This window comes from Leopardus geoffroyi, chromosome C1, assembly GCF_018350155.1.
Source record: "Leopardus geoffroyi isolate Oge1 chromosome C1, O.geoffroyi_Oge1_pat1.0, whole genome shotgun sequence".
Classification (NCBI taxonomy): domain Eukaryota; kingdom Metazoa; phylum Chordata; class Mammalia; order Carnivora; family Felidae; genus Leopardus; species Leopardus geoffroyi.
Genome location: NC_059328.1, coordinates 71255330 through 71276531, shown reverse-complemented (window position 1 = coordinate 71276531; position 21202 = coordinate 71255330). Strand labels below are relative to the sequence as shown.

At 38.6% G+C, this 21202-nt stretch overlaps 1 protein-coding gene across 1 annotated transcript in view; it reads left to right on the top strand.

The window, feature by feature from the left end:
• The window catches only part of CTBS (chitobiase), a 42960-nt gene that overhangs the window by 3020 nt on the left and 18738 nt on the right, over nt 1-21202 (top strand). The window contains exons 2-3 of the mRNA XM_045478075.1: nt 16926-17064; nt 17539-17747. Coding sequence (XP_045334031.1) covers nt 16926-17064; nt 17539-17747 — 348 coding nt within the window. The remainder of the gene's footprint in view (nt 1-16925; nt 17065-17538; nt 17748-21202) is intronic.

Here is a 21202-nt window from a genome sequence, read left to right as displayed (position 1 = left end):
AATCTCTCTCCCCTCCTTCCTCTCCTGAGCCTGTTAAAACCGTCCTCTTTAAAGTTAAGTCTTTTGAGGATCTAAATAAAACCCAAGTTTCTTATTTTTCCTGGACTAAGACCGAATTGTGTGTGAGTCATGAAGTTTCCTAAAGTGAGTGGCGACCCCCATAAATTTGCTGAAGAATTTAGCATCGTTTTTCAGACTTAACTTCATTTCTCAGATTTATATTAATTAGTTCACCTGCTTGGTGGTGAGGACCAGGCCAAAGATTGGATGAAACTAGCCCCGAGGTAACATCCTGAAGGTGATTTAGAGAAACCCCTAACTTTTGGCAAGAGGGTAGAACACTCACTGGAAATCTCTACCGAGCAATTAGGGTAGCTTTTGTTAAACCTGCTAGTTGAAACAAGATTCAGGCTTCCACACAGAAGCCTGATGAACCTGTTCATGACTATTTACAATCAACTCCAAATTGTATTTTAAGAATTTTTTCCTCTTTCTTTAGATGTTGAGTCTACCTGGGTAGCATTTAGTTCTGTTTATTAGTGGGCTTACCTGGGATCTTTCTCTTTTAGTTAAAAGGATCAGGATGAAACAGGAAACTCACCACTACAGATTTAGTTAATTTGGCAAATCTGCTCGCTCACATCTTAGACGAATCACCTAAAAGACAGACTGCTAAAATTCTCGATTTTCAACACCAGCAAATGAAGCCCCCTAAACAAAATGAAAAAAACAAAAAAACAACCCTTAGTTTCTGTTGTTACTGCAGAGAGCCAGGACATTGGGGAAAAAAGATTTTTATGAATTTAAGTGTTGCAGGTACCTTCACCCTTCTAGTTGGTCTTAACAATGTCCTCTTAATTCCCAGTGACAGAGCTCCAAGGAATTATAGGGGCTCTTCTCAATCCTCCCTCTTAATTGGCTTCAGAGAAACCACTGCCCAGACTGGGAATGAAAATCTCTCTGTTCTTATTGACCCCAGAGCTACACTCTCAGGGTTTAACCCCATTGCTACAAAGCAGTGCCTTAGAGCACTAAAACAGTTAAAATAGTGGGTATCTCTAAAAAACCTCAACAGGATCCTATTTCTGAACCTTTTCCCTTTTGTCTAGGCCCTTGGAGATATACCCTTTTTCTCCTTAGTTATTCCACCCCTATGCATTTATTGGGCTGAGATTTCTTAGATAAGTATCATGCCAAAATATTTCCCAAAAGGGGGAAATAATTCTTGAATTTGACAATAGTAATAAAAGCCAATCAGGGAAATTAAATTAGCTTCTATTGGCTGAGCTACCCTCCTTTTTATGGGAAAAAGCCTCAATTGACATCGGCAAGATGCACAGTGAACCTCCCATCAAGATGCAAATAGATCTCTTAAACCCTCTCGTATAATTAACACCCTATAAATAAGCCTCTCAAGGAGACATCAAGCCCATTATAGGATATTACAAGGCTTGGGGCTTCCTTATCCTGCTCTTGGCCTGTAATACCCCTATTTACCTATGAGAAAACCCAACGTCTGAGGATGGAGGTTTGTCTAGGACCTGCCAGCAATAAATAACCTTGTTATTCCTTGGCACCCTGTGGCTTCTAACACCCACATGCCACTAACATCAATTCCCACTGATAGCAAATTCTTAAGTGAGTAATTGATCTATGCGGCATGTTTTTAGTACTCCAGCTGGTGAGGATAGCCAATATCTTTTGGCTTTTACTTGGAAAGAAGGGAAATATACCTGAACAGTGATGCCACAGCGTTTCTTGAACAGTCCTTTTTACTTTTCATGAAACTTAAAAGCTGATTTGGATGTGATAAAGTTTTATGCAGGCTCTATCCTGTTAGAATATGTAGACAATTTGCTTTTGAATATACCTGTTCAAACTTTTTTAATTTTTAATGTTGATTATTTATTTTTGAGAGAGACAAAGTCACAATGCAAGTGGGTTAGGGACAGAGAGAGAGGGAGACACAGAATTCAAAGCAGGCTTCAGGCTCCAAGCTGTCAGCACAGAGCACGACGCAGGACTCGAACCCATGAGCTGTGAGATCATGACCTGAGCCAAAATCGGACGCTCAACCGACTGACCCACGCAGGCGCCCCTTTTTAATTTTTTTTTTTTTATTTTTAATGTTTGTTTATTTTTGAGAGCGAGAGAAACAGAATGAGTAGGGGAGGGGCAGAGAGAGAGGGAGACACAGAATCCAAAGCAGGCTCCAGGCTCTGAGCCGTCAGCACAGAACCAGATGTGGGGCTCAAACTCACAGACCGTGAGATCATGAACTGAGCTGAAGTTGGCAGCTTAACCGACTGAGCCACCCAGAGGCCCCTCAAACTTTTGGACTTCAAAGGACTTAAAGTCTACAAAGAAAAACTGCAGTTTGCTCAAACTCAGGTTTGATCATTGAGGCACCTGATCTGAGAATAAGGACTACATTTAAATCCAGGTGAAACCCCTCATGACTGCTTGGTGCTGACAGATTACCTTTGAATTCCTGTGGCAATTTATATGAAACTGCTGTGAGTGCAGGTTTTTCATGGTTTACTGACTGATGGTTCTTACCTAAAGGATAAACATGATAAGTATGATACTGAATATCCTAGTGCAACTCCTTTTGAAGTCCTTGAAACAGCACCTTTATATTTTGTATACTTCAGCCCAACATGCTGACCCCTATGGCTTTACTTGAATTTATACTGTAGCCAAGGGTAAAACCACAAGCATTTTTACTGTTAGTTGGTATGACTTTGGAATATTATGGAAACAATGGGATGTCCTTACTTCCAATGGAAATAGAATTTAAAATGGCTCCTATGTCCAAAATGTATTAGATGCCATATTTTTGTCGACCCACCTGACTCTTAAGGTTCCTGGGCATTCCAGACTCACTCCCTGTAGGCCAAAGTAATCCACCTCACTGATATTTCTGCCAAAATTGCTACTGTCAAGGAAATCAATAGCCAAACCTCTGCCACAGCTCAATGGGCTGTTCTCCCAAATGATAATTTTGGAAAAATTGGTAAGAGATGCCTAATAGCTGGCCCTAGAGAGGGAAAAACAATATTGGCTCCATAATAATAATTGTTGGGTGCATAAAAATAGAACCCTGGTTTGAACCAAATAACAATCTGGCCTTACCAGAAATTCTAAAATTTCCCGTATTTCCTGCTGTACATGCATTGAACCATGCTGACAGAGGATGGCATTTATGAACCAATTTTGGTAAAGAAAAGTTAATGAGGCTGTCCAAAGTGCCTACTATCCAGAGAAACCTATTCCTACAAATGGATTTTATACAACCTCCCCTCTCATGGCTAAATGTGTTTTAGTAATGGTTTGTATGTTTTCTCACTGGACCGAAGCTTTCTCTTATAGACAGGCTAATGCTTCTGTTTGAAAAGATTATACCTGGGGAACCCCTCTCAAACTTCATAGTGATCAGGGAACCTGTTTTACTGTTTTACTATTTTACAGATGTGTTTATAATTCTGTGTGGTTTGGCTGGTTTTACAACACTTCCATTGTGCATACCATCTTCAAACAGCATTATTTAGACCCACCTCTCAAAATTTATAGAGATCCTCCAAATACCTTGGCCTAAAGCACTGCTGTTGGTCCCTCTGCTGTTGGATCCCCCACTGCTGTTGGATCCACCCACACTGGAACTCTGAGGGTCTCACCCTTTGTAATAGCACAGAATACCCAGTGCACTTAGCCCCTGCCTCCTCTGACCCACAGTTAATAAAAGGAAATCAGTATTGTACTGTACTTCAGGATTGTAAAAGCCTAATTGCTTCTGTTAAAGATAACCATACTTTGTTGTTTTTTAAAAAAAAATTAATTCCAGTATGATTAGCATATAGTGTTTATTAATTTCAGTTGTACAATACAGTGAGTCAACAGTCCTATACATTACTCCGTGCTCATCGTAAGTATACTCTTAATCCCCTTCACCTATTTTACCCGTCCTCCAATCCCCCTCCCCTCAGGTAACCATCAGTTTGTTCTCTATATTTAACAGGGTTTTTCTGTTTTCTCTTTTTTTCCTTTGTTTCTTAAATTCCACATATGAGTAAAATCATATGGTATTTGTCTTTCTCTGGTTTATTTCACTGAGCATTATACCCTTTTTTAAATTCATAGGGAATGGGCTCCTTTGGAGCTCAATGGAGCTCAAGCTCCTTTCCATTGGTTCTCACAAAGTATGCTTCTCTGGGTGGGGCAGGCTGGTGGCTTTCATCAGTTGAACCCAGGTACCTTTCTCTTTGGCTTCCTTCTTTTTCTGATCATTTTCCTTCCCACACTGTAGGAAGCTATCTCCGCTCTTTGAGTGCTTAATATGCTCACTACATGCATTAATTCTCTTGGTAAGAATCTTGCCCTCGTTTACAAAAACGCCAATAACATGCTGGCTAACACTGTAGACTCTTCCAGTTTTGCCATGGTAACGTTTGTGGGGTGTTCTTTTTTGAACAGTGCCCATTCCCTTGATGTCCACCATATCACCTTTCTTGTAGATTCCTATGTATGTGGCTGAGGGAACAACTCCATGTTTTCCAAAAGGTCTAAAGAACATATAGCATGCACCTCTCCTTTTTCCCTTTGGGTTGGTCATTTTGGTGAATTACTGGAAGGTGGTTGTTCTGGCTGAAAGGCAGCATTATACCCTTTAGATCCTTCCATGTTGTCACAAATGGCAATATATCATTCTTTCTGATGGCTGAGTAATATTCCACTGTGTGTGGTGTGTGTACACACATCTTTTTTTTTTTTAAGTTTATTTATTTTGAGAGAGAAAGAGCGCACACGAGCATGAACAGGGGAGGGGCAGAGAGAGAAGAAGAGAGGGAATCCCAAGCAGGGTCCATGCTGTCAGTGCAGGGCCCGACACTGGGCTCAGTCCCACAAACTCTGAGATCATGACCTGAGCTGAAACTGAGTCAGATGCTCAACTGACTGAGCCACCCAGGTGCCCCCCACACCACGTCTTCTTTATCTATTGATGGACACTTGGGCTTCTTCCATAATTTGGCTATTGTAGATAATGCTGTAATAAATGTTAAGCATGCACATATCTTTGCAAATTGATGTTTTCATATTATTGGGTAAATACCCAGTAGTGAAGTTATTGGATCTTATAGTGGCTCTATTTTTAATTTTTTTGAGGAACCTCCATACTGTTTTTTAACAGTGGCTGCATTTCCACTAAGAGTGCATGAAGCTTCCTTTTCCTCCACCACCTCACCAACACTTGTTGTTTCTTAGCTATTCTGACAAATGTGAGGTGATATCTCTTTATGGTTTTGCTTTGTATTTCCCTGATGATTAGCAATGTTGAGCATCTTTTCATGTGTATGTTGGCCTTCCCAATGTTGTCTTTGAAGAAATGTCTGTTCATGTCTTCTGCCCATTTTTTAATTGGATCATTTGGGATTTACGTTGAGTTGTGTAAGTTCTGTATGTATTTTGGATACTAACTCTTTATCAGATATATCACCTGCAAATATCTTTTCCCATTCTGTAGGCTGCCTTTTAGTTTTGTTGATTGTTTCCTTCCTTGTGCAGAAGCTTTTTATTTTGATGTAGTCCCAATAGTTCATTTTTGCTTTTTTTTTCTTGCCTCAGGAGACATCTAGAAAAATGATGCTATGGCCAGTGTCAGAGAAGTTACTGCCTGTATTCTCCTCTAGGATTTTTATGGTTGCAGGTCTCACTTGTAGGTCTTTAATCCCTTTTGAGTTTATTTTTCTGTATGATTTGAGAAACTGGTCCAATTTCATTCTTTTGCATGTAGCTATCTAGTTTTCTCAACACCATTTGTTGATGAGACTCTCTTTTTCCCATTGCATATTCTTGCCTCCTTTGTCAAAGATTAATTGTCCGTATAATTGTGTGTTTATTTCTGGGCTATATATTCTCTTTCATGGATCTATGTGTCTATTTTTTGTGCCATACCATACTGTTCTGTTTTGATTACTACGGCTTTGCAGTATATCTTGAAATCTGGGATTGTGATACCTCCAGTTTCGTTCTTCTTTTTCAAGATTGCTTTGGCTATTTGAGATCTTTTGTGGTTCCAGAGAAATTTTATTATTCTCTTAGTTTTATGAAAAAATACTGTTGGTATTTTGATAGGGATTGCATTAAATCTGTACATTGCTTTGGGTAGTATGGACATTTTAACAATATTGGCCCTTCCAATCCATGATCATGGAATATCTTTCAATTTTTGTTGTCTTCAGTTTCTCTCATCAGTGTTTTATAGTTTTCAGAGTACAGGTCTTTCACCTCCTTGGATGTTTGTTCCTAAGTATTTTATTATTTTTGGTGCACCTGTAAATGGGATTGTTTTCTTAATTTCTCTTTTTGCTACTTTATTATTAGTGTTAGAAATGTAACACTAATGTTACATTTACATGTAACACTAATGTTACAGTGTTAGAGAAATGTAGTTTCTCTATGTTGATTTTATAGCCTATGATCTTACTGAATTCATTTATCAGTTATAGCAGGTTTTTTGGTGAAGTTTTTAGGGTTTTCTTATATTTAGTAATATGTTATCTACAAGTAGTGACAGTTTTACTTCTTTATTACCAATTTGGGTGCCTTATATTTCTCTTCCTTGTCTGATGGCTGTGGCTAGGACTTCCAGTACTATGTTGACTAAAAGTGGTGAGAATAGACACCCTGGTCTTGTTCCTGATCTTAGGGGGAAAGCTCTCAGTTTTTCACCATTGAATATGATGTTAGTTGTGAATTTTTCTTATATAGCCTTTATTATGTTGAGGTACTTTCCTTCTAAATCTACTTTGTTGACAGTTGAATGGATGTTGTACTTTGTCAAATGCATTTTCTGCATCTACTGAAATGATCATATGTTTTTATCCTTTCTCTTGCTGATGTGATGTATCACAGTGATTGATTTGTGAATATTGAACCATACTTCCATTCCAGGAATAAATCCCACTTGATCGTGAGGAATGAATTTTTTTAATGTATTGTTGGATTCAGTTTGCTAATATTTTGTTGAGGATTTTTTGTGTCTGTTCATCAGACATTTTGGCCTGTAGTTCATTCTCTCTCTCTCTCTCTCTCCCTCTCTTTTGGTAGTGTCTGTCTGGTTTTGGTATCCAGGTAATGTTGGCCTTATTGAATGAATTTGAAAGCTTTCCTTCCTCTTCTATTATTTGGAGTAGTTAGAGAAGACTAGATATTAACTGTTTAAAAAAATTTTTTTTTTTAACGTTTATTTATTTTTGAAACAGAGAGAGACAGAGCATGAACAGGGGAGGGGCAGAGAGAGAGGAAGACACAGAATCCGAAACAGGCTCCAGGCTCTGAGCTGTCAGCACAGAGCCCGACGTGGGGCTCGAACTCACGGACCGTGAGATCATGACCTGAGCCAAAGTCGGACGCTTAACCGACCAAGCCACCCAAGCGCCCCTATTAACTGTTTTTTAAATGTTTGGTAGAATTTACCTGTGAAGCCATCTGGTCCTGGATTTTTGTTTGTTGGGCATTTTTTGATTACTGATTCATGTTCATTGTTAGTGATTAGACTGTTCAAATTTCCTATTATCTTCTTGATTCCATTTCAGGAAGTTATAGATTTCTAGGAATTTAATCATTTCTTCTAGGTTTTCCAATTTGTTGGCATATAAGTTTTCATAATATTCTCATAATCCTTTGTATTTCTGTGATATTGGTTGTTATTTCTCCTCTTTCATTTCTGACTTGGTGTCCTCTCTTTTTCTTTCTCTTTCTTTCTTTCTTTCTTTCTTTCTTTCTTTCTTTCTTTTCCTTCCTTCCTTCCTTCCTTCCTTCCTTCCTTCCTTCCTTCCTTCCTTCCTTTGATAGTTCTTGTTAAAGTTTGTTAATTTTGTTGATCTTTTCAAAGAACTGGCTCTTAATTTCATTGATCTGTTCTATTGTTTTTTAGTTTCCATTTCACTTATTTCTAATCTTTATTATTTTCTTCCTTCTACTGGTTTTGGGTTTTGTTTGTTCTTCTTTTCCTAGCTCCTTTAGGTGTAAAGTTAGGTTGTTTGAGATTTTTCTTCTTTTTAAAAAAAATTAAAATTTTTTTTTTAATGTTTATTTTTGAGAGAGAGTGTGCAAGCAGCGGAAGAGCAGAGAGAAAGGGAAACACGGGATCTGCAGCAGGCTCTAGATTCTGAGCTGTTAGTACAGAGCCTGATATGGAGCTTGAACCAGGAACTGTGAGATCATGACCTGAGCCGAAGTAGGATGCTTAACCAACTGAGCCACCCAGACACCCTCCCCCCATTTTTAAAAAATGTTTATTTCTTTTAGAGAGAATGAGAGAGAGAGAGAGAGAGAGTGAGTGTGTGAGCAGGGGAGGGGCAGAGAGAGAGGGAGACACAGAATCTGAAGCAGGCTTCAGGCTCTGAGCTGTCAGCACAGAGCCGGATGCAGGGCTGGAACTCATGAACCATGAGATCATGACCTGAGTCAAAGTTAGATGCTTAACTGACTGAGCCACCCAGGCCCCTCTTTCTGAGAATAGCTTTTGCTACATCCCAAAGATTTTGGATGGTTGTATTTTCATTTTCATTTGTGTCTATGAATTTTTAAATTTTCTCTATAATTTCTTGGTTGGCCCTTTAATTGTTTAGTAGTATGTTGTTTAATTTCCATGTATTTGTGGTCTTTCCAGATGTTTTCTTGTGGCTGATTTCTAGTTTCATAGCATTCTATTCAGAAAAGATGCATGGTATGACTTCTATCTTTTTTAATTTATTGAGATTTGTTTTGTGGTCTTACCTGTGATCTATCCTAGACGATGTTCCATGTGCACTTGAAAAGGATGTGTATTCTGCTGTTTGAGAATGGAATTCTGAGTATATCTATTAGATCTATCTGGCCCAATGTGTCACTCAAAGCCACTGTTTCCTTGTTGATTCTGTTTAGATAATCTATCCATTGATGTAAGTAGGGTATTAAAGTCCCTGCCTATTATTGCATTACTATTGATTACTTCCTTTATGTTATTTGCTGCTTTATGTATTTGGGTGCTCTCTTGTTGGGTGCATAAATGTTTATATTATATCTTCTTGTTGGATTGTCCCTTTTATTATTATATAGTGTCTTCTTTGTCTCTTGTTACAGTCTTTTTTTTAAAGTCTTTTGTCTGATATAAATATTGTTACGTCAGCTTTCTTTTCTCTTCCATTTTCATGATAAATGCTTTTCAATCTCTTCACTTTCAATCTGCATGTCTTTAGGTCTAAAATGTGTCTCTGTCACCCTATATCTTTTGATTGGAGCCTTAAGTCCATTTACATTCAATGTAGTTATTGATAGGTATGTCCTTAATGCCATTTTGTTACTTGTTTTACCCTGTTCCTATGTAGTTTTTCTCTGTTCCTTTTTTCTTTTACTGTCTTCCCCAGTTTTCTGGCTTTCTTTAATGATATACTTGGATTCCTTTCTCTTTATTTTTTGTATATTTCTGGTTTTTTATTTGGTTGATCTGGTTACCATTAGGTTTATTTATAACATTCTTAGGCATATAGCAGTCTATTTTAAGTGGATAGTCACTGAAGTTTGAATCCATTCTGAAAGCACTAAGTTTTTACTCCTCTCACCTCCATGTTTCAGGTATATGGTGTCATACTTTACATCCTGTTAGTTTGTGAATCCCTTGACTGATTTTTATAGATGCACTTAATTTCACTGCTTTTGTGCTTCCTGCCTTTTATTTTTTTTTTTAATTTTTAAATTTTATTTAAATCTAAGTTAGTTAATAATAGTATAATAATAGTTTCAGGAGTAGAATTTAGTGAGTCATCACTTAAGTATGACACCCAGTGCTTATCCCAACAAGTGTCCTCCTTAATGCCCATTACCCATTTAGGCCATCCCCCTCCAGCAACCCTGTTTGTTCTCTGTATTTAAGAGTCTCTTATGGTTTGCCTCCCTTTCTATTTTTATCTTATTTTTCCTTCCCTTTGCCTATGTTCATCTGTTTTGTTTCTTAAATTCCACATGAGTGAAAACATATGACATTTATCTTTTTATGACTGACTTATTTTGCTTAGCATAATACACTCTAGTTCCATCCATGTTGTTGCAAATGGCAAGCAAGATTTCATTCTTTTGATCACTGAGTGATATTCCGTTGTATTTATATACTACATTTTCTTTATCCATTCGTCAGTCAATGGGCATTTGGGCTCTTTCCATAATTTGGCTATTGTTGATAGTTCTGCTATAAACATTGGGGTGCATGGCTTCCTGCTTTCCTTGCTCTTCCCTATGGTCTTTCCTTTCCACTCAGAGTTCCCTTTAACATTTCCTGTGGTGCTGGGTTAGTGGTGATGAATTCCTTTAACTTTAACCTTTGTTTGGGAAACTCTCCTTCTATTCTAAATAATAGGCCTGTTTGATAGGATATTCTTGGTTGCAGATTTGTCTCTTTCATCACTTTGAAAGTATCATGCCACTCCCTTCTGGCCAGCCTGCAAAGTTTCTGCTGAAAAATTAGCTGATAACCTTATGGGATTTCTCGTGTATGTAACTGTTTTCTCTTGCTGTTTTAAAATTCTCTGATCATTACTTCTTGCCATTTTAATTACTAGGTGTCTTGATGTGGACCTCCCTGGGTTGGTTTTTTTGGGGGACCCTCTGTGCCTCCTGCATTTGGATATCTGTTTCTTTCCCCAGATTCAGGAAGTTTTCAGCTAGTATTTCTTCAAATACATTTTCTGTTCCTCCTGGGATCCCTATAATGTGAATGTTATTATGCTTGATGATATTGTTGATTTTCCTTAACCTACCTTCCTTCCTTCCTTCCTTCCTTCCTTCCTTCCTTTCTTTTTTTCTTTCTTTCTTTCTTTCACCTCCTGGTCAGCTTGAATGCTTTCCATTACTCTGTCCTCCAGGTTGCTGATCCAGTCTTCTGTTTCCTCTGATTTACTGTTAATTCCCTCCAGTGTCCTTTTTAATTTCTGTTATTGAGTTCTTCATGTCTGATTGGTTCCTTTTTATGTTTTCTGTCCCTTTGTTGAGGGTCTCATGAAGGTCCCTCCACTTGTTTCCCAAGTCCAATGAATATCTTTATGACTGTTACTTTAAATTCTCTATCAGGCATGTTACTTATCTCTGTTTCAGTTAGCTCCCTTGTGGTTTTGTCCTGTTCTTTAATTTGGGACACATTCTTCTCTGTCTTCATTTTGACTAACTCTTTGTGTCTGTTTCTGTGTGTTAGGAAATTCAGCTATGTCTTTTGCTCTTGGAAGTAGTGGGCTTATGAGTAAGAGGTTCTGTAGTGCCCTGCAGTGCAACATCCTTTGTTCACCAGAACCTGGCACTTCTCTCCTATGTGTGTTGCATGCACCCTACTATTGTGGCTGAGCCATGTTTGCCTTCAGTCCAGTCATCTGCAACGGCTCTTTTTTGCCTGTTGTGGGAAGGACTTAGTCCCTGTGTTGTTAGTGCGCCAGACTAGGGCTGCCTTTGGCTTGAGTTGAGTTTGACCAGGTGTTTGTCAGGGATGCAGTAGCATGGAACTACAGGGTACTTGCCCTGTGTTGTCCCTTGAGAAGTTTTCTTTGGTGGGTGGGGCAACCAGATGTCTGTCCCTAGCCCACTGCTGGGCCGTGGTTGTGCTGGTCTGTGAAGTTATGTTCCTCTCTCCCCAGGGCAGGAGTCACTTTGGAGTGGTGCTGGCCTCTGTGGGGGGTGCTTGCACCCTGCCAGGTTTGTGGCACTACTTTGGATGGGCTCTGAGTAAGGCTGTATGTACTGGGGGGTCTGGTCTACAGGAGAACGTGGGGGCAGCGGTGTGTTGTGCCAGCAAGGCCTGTGCTGGTCCAGAGTGGGAGAGGATCTGCAGCCATCCAGGAAAACTTCTGAGGCCAGCCAATTTGGAGGGGACAGATCTACAGAGACACGTGGGGGTGGGGCATGCTTTTAGCAAGCTAGGTGGAGAGTGTTCCTGCTGCATTGTTTTCTGCCAGTGTCTGTGTATCTAGGCAGGGGGAGGGAAATGGTGCAGGCCAGCTCTTTTGTTGTTGAAGTCTCCCAAAGATCTCTGCCCTTCCAGCACACACTCTTGAGATTATTAAATAAATCTCCTTCCTGTATACCCCTGGAATTTTTCAAGTTGCTGCTCTATGCTGGATCTCAGTGGGGTTGTTTGTTGTGCTGTCTCTTTAAGGGACAGTTTCCTATTGCCTTCTGGCTCTCTCAGAGCCAATCCAGCTGATTTTTTAAGTTCAAAGTGTTAAGCCTCTTTGATTGTAAGAACTCCGGAAATTCAACCCTCCCGTTTTCAAAGCCAAATGTTTGTGGGCATTTGTCTTCCTGGTGTGGGTCCTTTGTGCCTGTTGTGGGGTCTACTCCCCACCCTGATACCCAGACCTGCGGCATCCCTCCCTCTCATGGACAGTCCTGTGGGTCAGTTTGGCTCCTGACCACATCAGTGCTTCCTAACCTCCTTGATGTGGCCTCTTCTTTACATTTGGTTGTGGAGTCTGTTCTTCCAGTCTTTAGGTCATCTTCTGGGTTCAAAAATAACCATACTTAGGTAGAGCAATCTTTTTACCATGCACCCTCAGGAGAAGGTGACCTGAAACATCATCACATCTTGCAACTTGGAGATTTTCTTGGGAAAAAAACAAAAAACAAAAAAACCCCACCTCCATAGAGAGTCTTCTACCTCATTGGAAAGGCCCTTCCTTATCAGGAACTGCAAACCAAGCCTTATGCCACAAAACTCCAGGGAATAGATTCACATGACATATCTAAAGAAAGCACCAAACCATGACCGGACCCGCATACATCTAATGACGTGAAAGTTAAGATTTCCTGGAATTAAAGCGGATGGCATCTGACAAGACAGCTTTCCCAAGATGTCTGGACCAGGCCTATATACCTTTTTCTCACCGTTGTGTCTTCTGTCTTTTTTGTGGGAAGACAATACCTCATCTGTATTTCCCAAGCCCTTGTGGCAGGGGGAACCCTCTTCTTTTGATTATAGCTTTTTGGAAAGAGCCTTATCATGCTCCTGGGACAAGCTACTTTTTCACTTTATTTTTGAAAGGTAGGAAGTTCAGAATTCACAATTTCATCTGAACTATTAACTGACATTGGATTCTTATCCAGATTCATGGTTTCTGAGTTTGCAGCCTTATAGATTCATTCTTTCTTCCTTCCTTCCTTCCTTCCTTCCTTCCTTCCTTCCTTCCTTCTTTCCTTCCTTCCTTCTTTCCTTCCTTCCTTCTTTCCTTCTTTTCTTTTCTTTCTTTCTTTCTTTCTTTCTTTCTTTCTTTCTTTCTTTCTTTCTTTCTTAGCTTATTTATTTATCTTGAGGGAGAGAGCATAAGCAAGGGAGGGGCAGAGAGAGGGGGGAAAGAGAATCTCAAACAGAGCCTGATGCTGGGCTCAAGCTCATGAACCATAAGATCATGACCTGAAACAAAATCAAGTTGGATGCTTAACAGACTAAGCCACCCAGGCGCCCCCAACCTGTATTTTCAGTAACACATTTGGTTCCAAACAGTCTTTTGAGATAAGAATACTGTTTTAAAACATCTTTCAAGTTGTGCTGTTTTACAAAAAATTCGTCAGCCCTTGCTTCAAGTTTACACCTACACTGTAACTTCTCAAGATGCCTCAGTTAATTCCTTTACTGTGGGCTTGCAGTATTTATGATTCTGTTTTCATGGTTTCTTTTTTTTTAGTTTTTAAAAAAATGTTTATTTTTGAGGGGGAAGGGGCAGAGAGAGAGGGAAACAGAGGACCCAAAGTGGGCTCTCCACTGTCAGTGCAGAGCACAATGTGAAACTTGAACCCCAAACTGTGAGATCATGACCTGAGCCAAAGTCAGATGCTTAACTCAGCCACCTAGGTGCTCCTGTTTTCATGGTTTCTTTAAGTGGAGCCTTCCAGGAGGCATACATGACTCCACCTCTGCCTACATAGGAAGAACCTTTCTCCCCTAAATTGGAATAAGTGTCAGTAAATATTTCTGTGGCTACTTCTAGACCTAGTGTCCTGGTTTAGAATCATTATACAATTTGGAGTTGTTATGTTACTTCCTCTTTGTATAATTAAATTTCATACTTCGTGGCCTGTTGGACTTTAAAAAAAAATGTTGTATCTAGTAATGTGATGCTGGCTCAACTCTTCGAGATTATTTCCAGTAGTAAGGACCTTGAATGGATACAGACTTTAGGTGGGAATACCTGAGTTTCTCTCTCCTAATCTTTCTTGTTCCTCAAATGTGGCCTGAAGTGCTTTCCAACTATAGCAGTACTTTCCCTCTAATACAGGATGTGACAATCAAGGAAGATCCTTCCAGGTATTAGGAGCAAAATCACTAAATGTGGAAAACTTGCCTCTTGATCAGTGATGCTGTCAAAAAAGGATCTTGATCAAAAGTGGGAAGTGTGAAAATTAATAAAAAGAAACCTCATTTAGACTGGAGTTGGGAGACTGGCAGAGGGAGCTCCGATGTCCTACCTGTCATCGATTGAAGACCCAATGGGGAAGAGCAGAGGTACCCTGCACATGGATACTACTTTAGTATCTTAGCAAGAAGAAAGGATTTCCTCCTGCCCCATTAATGCCCAAGCAATTAGACTGTCATAACTCAGCCAACCAAACGCCACCATACTTCAAGCTTCCAGTGTATTCTGATTGACTTTGTGTTTATAATAGCCTTCTCACTTTCCTCCTTTCCTCTATAAAAGAGCATTCTTCTCCTTTGTTCTGCAGATTTACCAGTGCTGTTGCCATAGCTTGCTTGTCCCAGCTAAACGCAGTTTTTTGCTGGTAAAATAACTGGTAGTTTTTATTTTTATGGCTAACAGTGTAAAGAGCAATTCTATTGTAAAGATAGGGACAATTTCCAGTTCTTAATCTAACAGATTTTGAGGCAAGGCATTTAAATGCCAGTAAAAAGGCATATGTACATTGCTTAAGGTAAGTAAAGGTGATAAAGTGTTTATAAAGAACCTACTCAGTGTGGAAACCTAACATCTGAAAGACTTCCTGTAGCACCCAATACCTCTTCATGGATTGGGCAGTGTATGTGGGCATTTGGAAAATCATTTATGCAAAGAAGAAAAATTTTGTTCATTTGTAAGTTCATGGTTTTTTTCTTTACTGACCTATATTCTTCAAACACAGACTACATTGCTCTTTTTTCCCTTATACTTTCAGTTGATTCATCCAGCTATATTTTTAGGATTTGTATTATGTCACAAGCTTTCAGTATTTTTAAAAACAAATTCAATCTTAATTATTGGAATTAAAATAGGGGATAAGGTTTGTGATGTAAATATGCATCTAAAAACTCCAAAAAATAATGGCCATTCCAATTTCACATTCTGTAATTTTTATTTTAGTGGGAAGTTACCTAGGAGAAAAATGGATTATACATAGTTAATTCTGAAAACAGAAATGAAATAATGAAATGAAATGAAATAACAGAATGAAATAACAGAAATGAAATAATTCTGAAAACAGAAATGAATAAAAATGAAATAATTTTTTTAAATTGAGAAAATTAAGAAATGTCTGTTTTAACTATTATACCTCCCCTCCCCCTTCCATTCTTCTCATAGTGGCCCAGTGATTATTGATCTCTCCCTCTTTCTCATTTATTAATGCAAATTTTATGTCCCTCCCCTGCTTAAACACTCTAATGGCTTCCCATTACATCTCAGGGTTAAATACAAAATTCTGAGTATCTACAAAGCCCTACTTGATCTTGCCACATTGATCTTTTGGTTCTCTCCTGAGAACGCTCTTTTTTTGTTCATAGGTAACCTTCCATCATGTCCAGATCATTACCCAGATTTCAGTTTTCCCCCAAAGTGTGTAGCTCTACCCTGTCCTACCAGGGTAGCAGGCCCCCTTCATATGGTGTCATGGCCTCTTGCATTTCCATGCAGCCCTTGACACTATTGCAATTGAACAGCTAAAGGACCTGGTTTCTTTAACTTCTGTCACTAATGTCTAGCGAGGTGCATTCCCCATACCTTATTGGAATTCAATAAATATTTGCTAAATCAGTGAATTAAAACTTTATTTGTAATAAAATTATCAGTGAGACTTCTGTGCTTCTAGAATTATCTGTGAAGGGGAAATACTGGTGAAGCATAACATCCACCACCTTAGAACTTAACTTGAGGACTTCTTAAGAAGTTTGTTTCACCAAAAACCATTCGTAGTAAATGCAATTATCTGGTGCGTTTGCATAGAGGCAGTGGCTCCAGCTGCTGCAGCCAGAAACTTCAATATGAATCAACCTCCCTTTCTTTTACTTTACTCATTCAATCATCACAGAATTCTGTTAATTTTGCCCTTAGGATCTTCCAGATCTGTTCATTTATCTGGCTTATCTCTGCTGCTCCACAATTTTAACTGAGGTCACCTTCATCTTTTGCCTGGATTCTTCCAACAGCTTTCCTGTCAGCAGTGCTGCTTCCAGTTTTAGCCTCTCTTCCCATTTCAGCTGAAGGAATTTTTCTAAAATGCATATGTAAATGCATACTTAACATGTATACATTCTTTTAAAATCCTTTCTCTCAGGATAATATGCTGATTTCTCAAGAGGGCTTATAAGGCCTTTCATGACTTAACCCTGCCTAGATCTCTTTGGTTCTTTACTGCTGTCTCCTTCCAAATCCTAGGTGTCAGCTATACTCAATACTGAGTTGCAGAATCACCATGCTTTCTCTGCCTCTAGGCCTTGGCTCTTTCCACATTTCTCTCTAGCCCAACTTTCGAGGCCTGGTTAATTTCCTCTGCCACCAATGATACTGGGACACCTATGTCTTGTTCACTGTTGTACTCTCAGTGCCTGGTATATGATCAGTGTTTAATGTTATTTTGGGTGGTCAGCATTGTATTCTCTTTGATTTAAGCAATGATGCTTATCTTTGTTGTTTTGGCAGGTCTTTGTGTTTGATGTTGGATATAAAACTTGGAAATTTTATGACTGGTCACAGATTACAACTGTGGTAATTTTTGGAAAATATGATCCAGAACTTATGTGCTATGCTCATTCACACGGAGCCAGAGTAGTGCTAAAAGGTGGGTAACAGTTTTTCACTAGATGTGTCCAGCCAATCGGTAAGTTTACTTGCATTTCTTGTCATCCTGACTTTCCAAAAAATTCCCTTTTCGTGTTTATCTGGTATGTGCTTTATCATCCTAAAATTAATCTCAGATACTGTTTAATTCATTTCACAGATAGTTATTTTTAAAGAATTAAATAAATCACTCTGATTTTGAGCAAAATGTGAATCCTAATTAGCCTGATGACTTTTAGCTAGTCAGTCTACAATTTCTACTTCTAATTTGAGAATGATTTTACTAGTTATTCATAATGGTTATTTTGGAGATTGAGTAATGACTTTCTATTTTGGTATATTATTTCTCTATTTGGAAAACTTAAATTGGGGGCTTAGTATTCCAAGATAATGAGATGTTTTAAGGTGTTGTGAAATAAATTTCATTAAACTATGAAAAGCACATATGCACAAAAGATGTATATTTCTTCCATAGGAGATATACCCTTAAAAGATATAATTGATCCTACTTTCAGAGCATCCTGGATAGCTCAAAAAGTTAAGTTGGCCAAAGCACAATATATGGACGGAATGAATATAGACATAGAGCAAGAAGCTAATTGTTTTTCACCTGAATATTATGCATTAACTGCTTTAGTCAAAGAAGCCACAGACTCTTTCCATCGTGAAATTAAGGGATCACAGGTAAAAATTCATTTGTTCCTTTTTGGAAACTCATTTTCTCTATTAAAATGTATTCATGAAGGTATGACTAATAGAGTCTCAGCTTTATTGAGTAGGAAAGAATTTCAGCACATATATCCTAAAAATATTTTCTGGAACTTTTGAGGTTCTTAATTAGAGAAGTTTTACAGAATTTTAAAGTGCTAAATCTGTTTTCTATTCATAGCACAATACAACATTGAGACTGCCTGACCTACTTGCCTTGCAGCAAGGTTAGAGATATTAAATAGGCAACTGGATTGGCAAGAATCAGAAAGTGCTTAGCCATCCAGGCCCTGCTTTCATCAGTGCAGGACAGAAATCCCTCTTGTCTAAGAGTAGAGGTAGTTTGGGGAAGTCACTTGCTTCATAGGCTCTGAATTACTTGCAAACTGAGGTCCAATAAGTCTCAAAGGACTAACTCTATAGAACTTGACAGAGCTATGGCAAAAGGCTTCCCCACTGCCATAGTGAGCATGATTAGAGCAGAAGGTCTTTTAGCTTTTTGCTAAAAGAGCAAAAGGCATATTTACAGGCAATATATACGTAACAAAAGATAATGTGGCCCTGGATCAGTGATCTCAAACCTGGCCTCATAACAAGATAACCAAGAGTATTTAAACACACATACACTCTCTCTCTGCAACAAAGCAAGTTAAATGAATTTTTTTGTCCTTCTAGTGCATATAAGTTATGTTTACACTGTACTGCAGTCAATTATTAAGTGTGCAATAGTATGTTTGAAAAATAATGTAAATACCTTAATTAAAAAATACTTTATTTCTATAAATGCAAACCACCATCTGAGCTTTTCACCAAGTTGTAATATTTTTGCTGGGGGAGAGTCTGGCCTCGATGTTGATGGCTGTGACTGATCAGGGTGTTGGTTGCTGAAGTTTGGGGTGGCTGTGGCAATTTCTTAAAATAAGACAGCAGTGAAGTTTGCTGCTCTGATCAGCTCCTCCTTTGATGAACAATTCCTCCATAGCATGCAATGTGGTTTACTAGCATTTTATCCACAATAGAACTACTTCCAAAATTGGAGTCAATCCTCTCAAACTCTGCTCCTGCTTTATTGACTAAATTTATGTAATATTATAAACCTTTTGTTATTTCAACAATATTCACAGCATCTTCACCAGGAATAGATTCCATCTCAAACCACTTTCTCATCCACAAGAAGCAACTCCTCCGCTGTGAAAGTTTTACATGAGATTGCAGCCATTCAATCACATCTGTAGGCTGTACTTCTAATTCTAGTTCTCCTAATGTTTCCACCACATCTGTAGTTACTTCCTCCACTAAAGTCTTACACCCCTCAAAGTCTTCAGTGAGGGTGGGTATCAACCCTCCTGTTCCAAACTCCTGTTAATGTTGATATTTTGTTTTTTTCCCATGAATCACGAACGTTCTTAATGGCATCTAGAATGGTGAATCCTTCCCAGAAGGTTTTCAATTAGCTTTTCCCAGATCCTTCAGCAGAATCATTGTCTATGGCAGCTATAGTCCTACTAAATATGTCTCTTAAATAATAAGGTTTGAAATTTGGAATGACTCCTTGATCCATTGACTGCAGAATGGATGCTGTGTTAGCAGGCATGAAAACAAAATTTATCTCATTGTCCATCTCCATCAGAGCTCTTCAGTGACCAGGTACATTGTCAATGAGCAGTCATATTTTGAATAGTAACTTTCTTCAGTAGGTCTCAACAGTAGGCTTAAAACATTCACTAAGCCATATTGTAAACAGGTGTGCCTTCATCCAGACTTTGTTGTTCCATTTATAGAGCACAGAGTGGATATAGCATAATTTTTAAAATGTATTTATTTTTTAATTTACATCCAAGTTAGTTAGCATATAGTGTTATAATGATTTCAAGAGTAGATGCCAGTGATTCATCTCTTATGTATAAATACCTAAGGCTCATCACAACAAATGTCCTTCCTAATGCCCCTGCCCCATTTAGCCCATCCCTCCACCCACAACCGCTCCAGCAACCCTCAGTTTGTTCTCTGTATTTCAGAGTCTCTTATGTTTTGTCCCCCTCCTTGTTTTTATATTATTTTTACTTCCCTTTCCTTATGTTCATCTGTTTTGTATCTTAAAGTCCTCATATGAGTGAAGTCTTATGATATTTGTCTTTCTCTGACTGACTTATTTCATTTAGCATAATCTTCTAGTTCCATCTACATAGTTGCAAATGGCAAGATTTCATTCTTTTTGTTTAGTAATACTTCATTATATATATATGTGCCACATCTTCTTTATCCATACATCTGTTGATGGACATTTGGACTCTTTCTATATTTTGGCTATTGTTGATAGAGCTGCTATAAACATTGGGGTGCATGTGGCCCTTTGAAACAGCATACCTGTATCCCTTGGATAAATACCTAGTACTGCAATTGCTGGGTCATAGGGTAGTTCTATTTCTAATTTTTTGAGGAACTTCCATACTGTTTTCCAGAGTTGCTGTACCAGTCTGTATTCCCACCAGCAGTGCAAAAGAGATCCTCTTTCTCTGCATCCTCTCCAACATCTGTTGTTGTCTGAGTTGTTAATTTTAGCCAATCTGACTGGTGTGAGATGATATCTCATTGTGGTTTTAATTTGTATTTCCATGATGATGAGTGATGTTTAGCATTTTTTCATGTGTCTGTTAGCCATCTGGATGTCTTCTTTGGAGGAGTGTCTATTCACGTCTTTTACCCATTTCTTCACTGGATTATTTGTTGTTTGGGTCTTGAGTTTGGTAAGTTCTTTATAAATTTTAGATACTAACCCTTTATCTTATATGTCATTTGCAAATATCTTCTCCCATTCCGTTGGTTGCCTTTTAGTTTTACTGATTGTTTCTTTCGCTGTGTAGAAGCTTTTTATTTTAAGGAGGTCCCAGTAGTTCACTTTTGCTTTTGTTTCCTTGCCTCTGGAGACGTGTTGAATAAGAAGTTTCTGTGGCCAAGGTCAAAGAGGTTTTTGCTTGCTTTCGCCTCTAGGATTTTGATGACTTCCTGTCTTATGTTTAGGTCTTTCATCCATTTTGAGTTTCTTTTGTGTATGGTGCAAAAAATGGTCCAGGTTCATTTTTCTGTATGTTGCTGTCCAGTTTTCCCAGCACCACTTGCTGGAGAGACTATCTTTATTCCACTGGATATTCTTTCCTGCTTTGTCAAAGATTAGTTGGCCATGTGTTTGTGGGTCCATTTCTGGGTTCTCTATTCTACTGATCTATGTGTCTGTTTTTGTGCCAGTACCATATTGTCTTGATGATTACAGCTTTGTAATACAGCTTGAAGTCCAGGATTGTGATGCCTCCAGCTTTAGTTATCTTTTTCAGGATTAGTTTGGTTATTCAGGGTCTTTTCTGGTTCCATACAAATTTTAGGATTGTTTGTTCTAGCTCTGTGAAGAATGCTGGTGTTATTTTGATAGGAAT